The 10,156-nt window shown below is 51.3% G+C and overlaps 1 protein-coding gene across 1 annotated transcript; it reads right to left on the bottom strand.

Moving 5' to 3' along the window:
- Positions 1–216: 216 nt before the first annotated feature.
- BDKRB1 (bradykinin receptor B1) lies at positions 217–8,037 on the bottom strand. The gene is made up of 2 exons (XM_030319912.1): positions 7,857–8,037; positions 217–1,770 (listed from the first exon to the last, which is right to left on the bottom strand). The coding sequence occupies exon 2, from the start codon at positions 1,758–1,760 to the stop codon at positions 699–701; it is 1,062 nt and encodes a 353-aa protein (XP_030175772.1). The 5' UTR covers positions 1,761–1,770; positions 7,857–8,037; the 3' UTR covers positions 217–698.
- Between the last annotated feature and the right edge of the window lie 2,119 nt (positions 8,038–10,156).

The following is a 10,156-nucleotide window of genomic DNA, read 5'->3' as shown; positions in this document are numbered from 1 at the left end:
AGCCACTCAGGCGCCCCTCTTGTTTTCTTTTTTTATACTCTAATTATTTCTGCAAGTTCCTTGGGGTTAGGACCCCTAGCCGTATCATCTCTGCATGCCTAGCCGTCAGCGGAGAAAATTTTGGGCGGGCAAGTGGAAATGTAACAAGAGACCCTCACCGGACACTTGTATGAGTTTCCTATGGCTGCTGTAGCAAATTACCACCAACTGGATGACTTAAAACAACACGACTTTATTGCCTTATGGATCCGGAAGCCAGACATCCGAAGTCCGTCTCCTCGGGCTAAAGTCGGGTGTCTACAGGGCTGGCGCCTTCTGGAAGCTTGAGGGGAGAACGCGTCTCCTTTCCCTTCTCTGGCCTTCAGCGGGTGCCAGCAATGGCTCGGGGCTCCTCACGACACTCCAGCCTCTGATCCTGCTGTCACGTGGCTTTCTCTGACCCTGACATTGCCGCTGTCCTTTTACAAGGACCTTTGTGGCTCCGTCGGGCCCACCCAGACCGTCCCCTATAATCTCCCCCTCTCGAGATCCATGGCTCCATCACCCGTGCACAGTCCTCCCACCCTAATCACACCCACGGTCCCCAGGGACTGGGTCCTGGCCATTCGGGGGGCTCACTGTCCCAGCCGACCACAACAGGACTTCCCGATGTCCGAAATCGCGGATCCGGAAGCCAAGCTTCGTGACTCCCCGCCGGTTTACTTCTGCCAGAAAAGTTGGAGGATGTCTTTCCGCTGGGCCGGGCACACGGGACGAAGGCTCCTAGGGACGCACTGTTTACAAAGCTCCCGCACCTTGGTCTTGAAGAGCCGGCCCACGAAGACGTAAATCACCGGGTTCAGGCAGCTGTTGGTGAAGGCGAAGAAGTTGGCGTACTGCAGGCCCAGGTCTATGAACTTCTCCCAGAAGCAGCCGCGGACGGCCTGCACCTGGAACAGGAAGTCCAGGAAGGCAAAGAAGTGGTAGGGGGTCCAGCACACCAGGAAGGCAGCCACGAGCGTGAGGAGGAGCCCCGCGGTCTTGCCATCCGTGGAGCCCCCGCTCCGCGTGCCGCCCACCTCCGCGCGCCCTCGCAGGGAGGCCAGGATCTGGCCGTTGTAGAAGACGATGGCCAGCAGCGGCAGGAGGAAGCCCAGCACGTTCAACTCCACCATCCGCGCGAAGTGCCAGGCCCCGGGCGGGTGCAGCAGCACGCAGGCACAGGTGTCGCTCAGTTCCGGGACGGCGGCGAGGGAGCGGAACAGGAACGTGGGGATGCTCAGGAGGCCCCCCGCCATCCAGATGAGCACGCAGGTGGCCCACGCTCGCCGCCTGCGCCCCCGCCTCCGGCTGGCCATGGGGTGCACCAGCACCCGGTAGCGGTCCTGGCTGATGGCCACCACCAGGAAGATGCTGGTGAATAAGTTGGCCTTGATGACCCCGTTGACGACGCGGCAGAGGAGGGCTCCGAAAGGCCAGCGGAACCGGTTCGAGATGTTCTCCGCCCAGAAGGGCAGGCCCAGGACGAACACCAGGTCGGAGGCGGCCAGGTTGGCCAGGTAGATTTGCGCCACGTTCAGGCGCCGCCGGGGCAGGAGGAAGACGGACAACACAAGCAGGTTTCCCAGCAGGCCGCAGGCGCAGATGGCGAGGATGAATGCCGGCAGCAGTCCGTGCAGCAGGTCCCAGGCCTCCCGAGCGTCGTCACAGGACGTGGCGTTTGCGGGCGGGGGCTGGCTCCGGTTCAGGGACAGGAGCTCCAGGAGGGTCCGGGACGCCATCCGCGGCGACCTGCAACGACCAGCATGCGGCATCACCTGGGGGAGGCAGCCAGCCACAGCCCGAGGCCCGGATGCAGCCCGCCGCCAGCTTTGGACAAGAAAGCTGTCTCGGCCCGCGGCCGCACCTGTTCACTTACATATCGGCCGAGGCTGCGGCTTGCAGAACGGGAGATAGCTGCCGTCTGTTCCCTTTGGGGAAAAGTTTGCCGCCCCTTGGGACGCAGGAAAAGACTAGGGCTTTGAACGCCGAGTCCAATTCCGAGCGCAGCCACTTGGAGTGAGCCACTGAGACCCGCTAACTTTTAGTTCCCTTTTCGAAAGGCAAAGCTAGTCGTATCCCTCGAAAGGCAAAGCTAGTCGTATCCCTCGAAAGACAAAGCTAGTCGTATCCCTCTTGTGTAACTGTGGTGAGGACCAGGGACAGGGTCTATGGAGAGCTTGGCACGGTCACCTGGCCGAGAGGAAGCACTCGGTCTTATTAACAACCAGATTATTATCGTTCGCTCTTTGGCGGACATCAAAGAGCACCCGCTCTGTGCCAGCACCTTGCCAGGGAAAGGACCCAGCCCCCAGCCTGAAGGTGCTCACCGTCCAGAGGCGATGCAGACATGGAGACAGTGGGCCAGGACCCAAGAAAGAATCAGGAAGTGCTAGCAAGAGGTGAAGACAGCGGGGATGTCCATCCATTGGGTCCCAGACCAGTGGGGTGGACGGGGTAAGGACAACGGTGGGAGGTTTCCAGCACGAGAAGCCGGGCTTGCAAATTACCAGCAGTAAAACAACATTAATAAAGCAGCTAACATTGACGAGATGATTTCTAAGCCAGACACCATTCGGAGAGTTTGACATTGAAGTACTTTTTCATTTAATGTTCCCAGCAGCCCTGTGGGGGTAAGAGCCTCGTCATCTACATTTGCTCAGAAAACGGGGCGCGGAGGGACTGATCACTCGTCCACAGTCGCACAGGGGGCTGGAGTAGAGAGGGGATTCAGCCCGGCACAGTCTGATTCCAGAGGCCGGGCCTCTGTCTCCTCGATTCTGCTACATGTTTGGCTCCCAGTCGGTAGATGAGGAAGCCAGGCTCGGAAGCGAACAGCCTGTCCTGGGAGCCCTCAGTCTGTGCTGACCCGAAAGGCCACAGTCCCAGCCACACAGCAGGCCTGCCTCCCAAATGCCCACGCGGAGTTTCAGTGGGGGAGGGATACGGTGGGAAGCAAGCAGACTGAGTCCCGCCGCCCTCTGGAACCCCACGGAAAGAAGGGATCGCATCCTCTACTCGTGGATTTATGGGCACCTGCCAGTCCAGCTGGCCACAGCCGACTCAGGAGACCCGTATGATCCCCATTCACACAGCGAGCAGCTTGTGAACCATTCTTGGCTGGGTGACCTTGAGCAATCGCTTGATGTCCCTGACCACGACTTTCCTCAACCGAGGACACGATGACTTTCGAGTTTGGATGCTGTGTGTAACTCACACGCTGTGCCGTTCACACCGAGGTGTAATTTACCAGTTCCTCCATGCATTTGCCTACTGAGCCAGTATTTATTGAGCACCTACTATGTACCCGGCCCTGTTCTAGGTATTTGGGACAGAGCAGTGAATCAAACTAGCAAAGACCCCTCAGAGGCTTCCAGCCTCCTGGGAGGAGAGAGCCCACAACAGTAAACATACTGAATAAAATTGTAGCACGGGGGTGGTAAGCAGGGGGAAATGGTGAGATGGAATCAGTTTCCGGATTTTATATTGAAGGTAGTGCCGCCATGATTTTCAGTCGGATACAGGTGGGGAGAGAGGAAGGCTCGGATGATGCCAAGATTTTTGTCCAGAGCACCCGGACATATGGCGTTGCCATCAGCTGAGATGGAGATGGCAGTGTGAAGATGGGGCAGGGTTTGGCGGCGGGGAGATCAGGAGTTCACTCTCGGACATGTCAAGGTTCAAGGTTGAAGTATCAAGTGGGGACATCAAGTGGGGATTTCCAGCGACTAGATATTCAAGTCTGGTATTCAATGACAAGAGCTGACACAGTGGACATCCAAGAGTGGACGAAACCACCGAGGGAGAATGTAGACAGAGGGGAGAATGAACTGCTTGGCCACGAGTGGGGAGGTCAGTGGGATACACGGGGGATTAAGGGCTGGTGGCTGTGGAGTATCTGTGGCATGGAGAACTCTGACCGAGTGCATACGGAAGAGTCGAGACACTCTTGTGCAGTAAATCCACAGCTAAATATTTATCTGGTTATTTGGGAATCGTTTTATTTATTTATTTTTCTTTGTGGAATTCTTCTTTTTTTTTTTTTTTTTTTTTTTTTTTTTTTTTTTTTTTTTTTTTTACCCTGGAAACACTTTAAAAATTTGCAATATGCCCTTTTGGCCTTGATGAGCTAAAAGATGAAAGTTTCAGGAGGATGTAAGGTTTCTCAAGGAAGTTGGCAACAAATTTGCAAGTTGCACAGACTGTTGATGTTTATTTACATCACTAGGCAGGGCTCTGTGGCGATTTCACCAACCACAAGAAAACCTAAGACCCAAAGCTGCTACTGCAGAAGTTAGTAATTTTAATTTTTTAAACCGTGTGTTTTATTTTTGAGAGAGAGACAGAGTGTGAGCAGGGGAGGGGCTGAGGGAGAGAGAGAGGGAGGGAGACACAGATTCCAAAGCAGGTTCCAGGCTCTGAGCTATCAGCACAGAGCCTGATGAGGGGCTCGAATCCACAAACCGTGAGATCATGACCTGAGCCGAAGTCGGACGCTCAACCGACTGAGCCACCCAGGCGCCCCAGAAGTTAGTAATTGTAAAAGATCTGCCCTAAGACACCAATTGCACCCAGATAGCTGCAGAAGGCGTTGTTACAGGTCGCTCTGGGAAGCGTGGATTTTCCATTCAGATCAAGCTACTATTCTGCCAATTAATTCAGCTCATTTTTGGTTCCAGTTTATCTCCTGCACAGGTAACAGTGGAAATGACAGCTGATCATGGGTCCGCTTCATAACAACTCCCCACACAGGGAAAATGCTATCGGTATCTTTTGATTCTTCCACTAGAAAAAAATCAGTCAGTTCCAAACATGATCCAATTCGCGGACTCAAAGCAAAACTTCTGGAAGTTCCATCTGGGCGACTGGAACAACGACTTCTGGGGGATGCTATTCTAAATTCAGTTTCAGTTGTTTACGTTGGAACTAGAGTTATATTTTTGTGATGATAATACACATACAGATTTTGCTGGGGTGTGGTGTCATGGTAACCGCGATGTTCTTTCGAAAATAGGAGAGCAGTGGAACAGAAATGTACTTTGAAGAGGCCACTGGTGCACACACCGTTTGCGACTGCATATGAATAAGTTTCAGGATCCTACCAATTAATTCTTTTTTAATGTTATTTATTTTTGAGTGTGAGAGAGACAGAGCATGAGCGGGGGAGGGGCAGAGAGAGAGGGAGACACAGAATCCGAAGCAGGCTCCAGGCTCCGAGCTGTCAGCACAGAGCCCGATGTGGGGCTTAAACTCACCAATTGCGAGATCATGACCTGAGCCGAAGTCAGACACTTAACCGACTGAGCCACCCAGGCGCCCCTCAATATTCTACCAGTTAAAATGGAGGTTAGAGTTGACAAAGTTTAGAAAATCTAAAGATGGGTGCACAGGGTTACAGAACCACAAGCTTTTCGTAAGAAGGTCGATGATGAATTAAAAAAAAAAACAAACAAACCCTAGAGCACGTATTTCCTTTCTTTGCTGCCCCATCATCAATCACTTTTAGGGGACCTTGCGCCTAAATGCCCGGAAATGTTACTAAGCTGTTTGTTAAAGCGGAACTCTAAATTTTGTTTGAATTTTGTTCCAAATCAATTGGATATCTTTAATCAACTTACTCAAAGAATGGAGCACCAAAACACCTGCTTTTACGCTTTTAGCAGACTGTAATTACCTTGAAAATGAAGGCATTATGCAGAAAATAAAGGACATTTATTGCGAAAGGGGAAAAATGTTTAAAGAAGGCGAGATCGGTGGCACACAAGATTTGATTTTAAATCTCTGTAGTGAGCTTTGGAATATCTCAGTTTGTGGGAAGAATCTTTTCACTTGGGTAAATTCATATTCCGTACAACAAATGAGACGAAATTGAGAAAACCTACGATGCGCAGGCTCTAAGTTTCACAAAGCGTTCAAAAAGGGGAAGTAACTACAACTTATTTGTAGAGTAAAAATATTACCTGGTAAAAATATTTGTTGAAAGCCACTCTGAACTAGGGCATAAAGGCATCACCTGTGAACATACATGGGCTAAAAGAGTTACGTGATTTTGTATGTAAAGAGTCAGACCTGAGAATAGCCTCTGCTTGGCAAAATTTGCTCAGAGATTAGCAGGTACCTCGGCACTTACAGCAAGGACATTTTCTTAACTAAATACATTCTAGTCTGGGGCGCCTGGGTGGCTCCCTTGGTTACGCGCTCGACTCTTGGTTTCTGCTCAGGTCAAGCTCTCACGGTTTGTGGGTTTGAGCCCCGCGTCAGGCTCTGTGCTGACAGCTCGGATCCTGTGTCTCCTTCTCTCTCTGCCCCTGCCCTGCTCATGCTCTGTCTCTGTCTGTCTCTCTCTCTCAAAAATAAACATTAAAATTTTTAAAAAATAGGGGTGCCTGGGTGGCTCAGTTGGTTAAGCGTCTGACTTCGGCTCAGGTCATGATCTCACAGTTCCTGAGTTCAAGCCCCACGTCGGGCTCTGTACTGACAGCTCGGAGCCTGGAGTCTGCTTCGGATTCTGTGTCTCCCTCTCTCTCTGCCCCTTCCCGCTTGCGCTCTCTGTCTCTCAAAGATAAATAAACGTTAAAAAAGATTTTTTTTTTTTTTAATTTTTAAAAAGAAGCTGGAAAAAGCAAGGATTCTCCCTTGGAGTCTCCAGAAGGAACACAGCCCTTCTAACACCTTGACGTTAGCCCAGTGCGACTGATTTTGAACATCTTACTTCCAGAATAATAAATTTGTGTTGTTTTAAGCCACTAAGGTTGTGCTGATTTGTTAATGGCAGCCAGAGGAAATTCAGGGAATTTCGCCCTCCCTAGGGAATCAGGGGCTGCCTCCCAAGCCACCGGCAGAGACCTCTGACTTCAGCTCGAATCTGGTTGGTTTAGCAGACACTGCCCTCCGTCCCAGTGGACCCAGCTGTGTCCGTGGGCCCCCCACGGACACAGCACGTCTGCTCAAGCTGGGCTCATTTTGAAAGGGTTTGTCTTTACCAGCTGTTGTCTGTGTTTATATGACGTCGGACAGAAAGGAGAGCCCTTCCTTCACCAGTTCTTAGTTTTAGCTCTGATATCTGCCTGGCACATAGTAGGTGCTCAATCAACAGCAGCTATTGATAGTATCGGTCATACTCGATCTTATTTGAAAAACGGAGAGGTGATGTTGGGCAGGCCTGCTAGAGAAGATGATTCTGTAATTTCTACGTGATATTTTCTGAGTCTGCATATTTCAACCCTGGCATGTGCTACTCGGGAGACCACTTTCTTCAACGGATTGGGCCTCGTGGAATTCGTTCCAATTTCAACAGTGAGGTGAGATAAAGGCATTTGAAATACAGAGAGATGAATGAATCTCAACTCAGTCACATAATTAAGATGCGATTTTCAAGCCACAAAGAACCCAACCAATTTATTGGCCTTATGAAATCTTGCAAGCAGTCCTGGGAAGACCGATTTGATTTTTATAAATCAAAATTCGTAGATTGAAACTGGTCAGAGTCCACACGGAGCTCATTAGGGGCTGTATTATTCAGCCTCTACGTGTTTCATACGGCCTTGATGTCAAGAAAGAATTTCTGGGACCTCCATGAGCTAGTCCAGACGCTCTCCTCCTTTTCTGCTGGAGAAGCAACTAAACCCTGAAGCAGCCACACAGAATACAATCTCTCCCACTGATTTAGAATTACGTTTAAAACAAAAAACAAAACATACACTTAAAGAAAACAGAAAATCCTGCCAGTATTTCATTGTAAGAGGAAGCTTTCTTTGTTTGTTTTTTCTAACGAGACGTGAATCTCCTCTTACACCTTGCTCTCATAAAAGGAAAAAAAGAGACGGCTGTTTACTTACTCAGGGGATGAAAAAGCTCGCGACTTCGTCTGGGTTTCTGATGGCGAGAGCTGCCTTTGGAGGTGTTTTCTGGGCTGAGAAGCACCGTGGAAACGCGATGGCCTTAAATTGCCCAACCTCCTGTCCAATGAGGTCACTGGAGGGATTGCCGAGAAAGTGAGTCTTTCGATGGAAGAAGCAAGCTGGGGTTTAAAAGGAAAATTGCTCTGTTCTCTAAGGCTGGCAAGAGAGTATTCAGCTCCCAGCCCCCCTCTTTACTTTGGAGACATCTGGGGAGACCAGTGACTCTGCCAAAAAAAAGTACGTTGGCCAATATGCCCTTAAACCATATTCTGGCATCATCCAGTCCCTTCGAGCCTCAGTGGACATTGAGTAATGACTGTGCCCCGTTCACCACGGGGTCCCACATGCCTGAGGTTTGCTACAAAACCTCAGCTTTTGTGGGAGCTGACTTCAATGTCCCTTTTGAGTTTCAGTCCTGAAGGACACACGGCCAAGAATCCGTTAGCGTGGACCCCATTAAACAAACAGTGAGCTAGGAAAAAAATTGACTCCTGCAGCGTCCAGAACTGAATGGGATCAGATACACTTTTCCTCATCTTCCCCAGCAGCTCTGAAACCTATTTGTCTGCACACATCCAATTGAACTGCTCAAGACCTCCTGTTCAGACAGTAAGAAATTTCTGGCTTTCTTGAGTGTCTGGCCTCAAGATCCTGTAACTGAAATGCTCCTAACCCTCCCTCTTAAAAATTAAGATGCTTCAAACTCCCTCCCTAAATGCAGGAGAATGCATCCACGCCTGGGGCTTGAATTGTGGCTTCCGGAAAGGTCATCCTCAAATCTCAGGGCCCCAGCCCTCCCCACACCCGAGTCCTGCCTCTTGGATGCCCCATGTCCCCTCTTTAAAAAGAAATTTTTTTTTTTTGCATTTATTTATTTTTGAGAGACAGAGATAGAGAATGAGCAGGGGAGGGGCAGAGAGAGAATGAGATAGAATCCGAAGCTGGCTCCAGGCTCTGAGCTGTCAACACAAAGCCCGACACGGGGCTCGAACCCACAAACCAGGAGATCATGACCTGAGCCGAAGTCGCACGCTTAACCGACTGAGCCACCCCAGGGGCCCCTCCATGTCCCCTTTTGACGTCACCTTGAACCCAACGTGTCTGGGGCAGAAAAATGTCCCCTTTGTCTTCAGCGTCTAGCCTTCTCTGTTTCCTTTCTCTGTACTGACACCTCAGTGGGGACAAACTACACTTTAGAACTTTCTAGCAAGTTTCTCCTGTTGCTAGATATATTAAAATTGTGGAAGCAGAAGAAACAAAGAAGATTCCGAGACTCAGCAGCTGGGGAGCATTTGAGGGAGGAGACTGGAATTTGTCTTTGGGGACGGTCCCTTCACGTGAGGAGAGACCTGGGATGTTTCAGTCACGCAGACGTTAGGTGAATGTCGGCCAGCGTCTGGGTAGCTTTTCATCAGAGAAGGCCTCCAAATCCCAGGCCTTCCTAATTAGCAACGAAGATGGGGGTCTCACCAGTGGAAACCATTTGCAGAGAGTGACTGCCTTTTCTCTCTTCCATAGGAGTGGAGACTGGACTGCTTCTCACCAGTGTCTGTCTTAGGAGATGCCTTCCTGCCCAGACAGGCATTGACTCGGGAGGGTCCCTGAGACCAGCTCCGCGGGAGGTGAGCCACTCGGTTGGACCCTGGCCCCGCCTCACGTCGGGGAGAGACGGTGAGACGGTGAGAAGGGGCCCGTGTGTGGCAGGACCCTGTGGCCCCCACTGCTGGTGGCCCACTTGCCACGTGATGGCTGATGAGCGGGGCTTCGGGAGATGACTCTGTGGCAGCCTTGCCAGAGCCTTGGGGGCTCCCCCCGCGGGCGGGATGGAAAGTTCTTTTAGGAAAACGGATGTTCCTCCTATGGCTCACTCGGGGTGGGAAATGGAGTGGAGTTGCCCTCCGCCTCTGGGCTGTGGGGAGAGGGGGCCTGAATTCCAGGGGCTGAGGGCAAGGCAAGGGAACCCTGAGTGTTAGGGAGAGGGGGCCTGAATTCTGGGGGGTTAAGGGCAGGGCGAGAGAACCTCAGGTCTTGGGAAGAGGAGTCTGACTTTGGGGGGTTGAGGGCAGGGTGAGGGACCCCAAGTCTGTGGGGAGAGGGGGCCTGGATTCTGGGGGGTTAAGGGCAGGGTGAGGGAACCCAAGCCTATGGGTCAAGGGGGCCTGAATTCCGAAGGCTGAGGGCAGGGTGAGGGAATTTTACATCTAGGAAGGGGTACAGGCCCCTGTAACGTGGAGGCA

The sequence above is a fragment of the Lynx canadensis genome, chromosome B3 (assembly GCF_007474595.2).
Source record: "Lynx canadensis isolate LIC74 chromosome B3, mLynCan4.pri.v2, whole genome shotgun sequence".
NCBI lineage: Eukaryota > Metazoa > Chordata > Mammalia > Carnivora > Felidae > Lynx > Lynx canadensis.
Note: the sequence above shows the minus strand (reverse complement) of the source record. Positions and strands in the feature narration are given on the sequence as shown.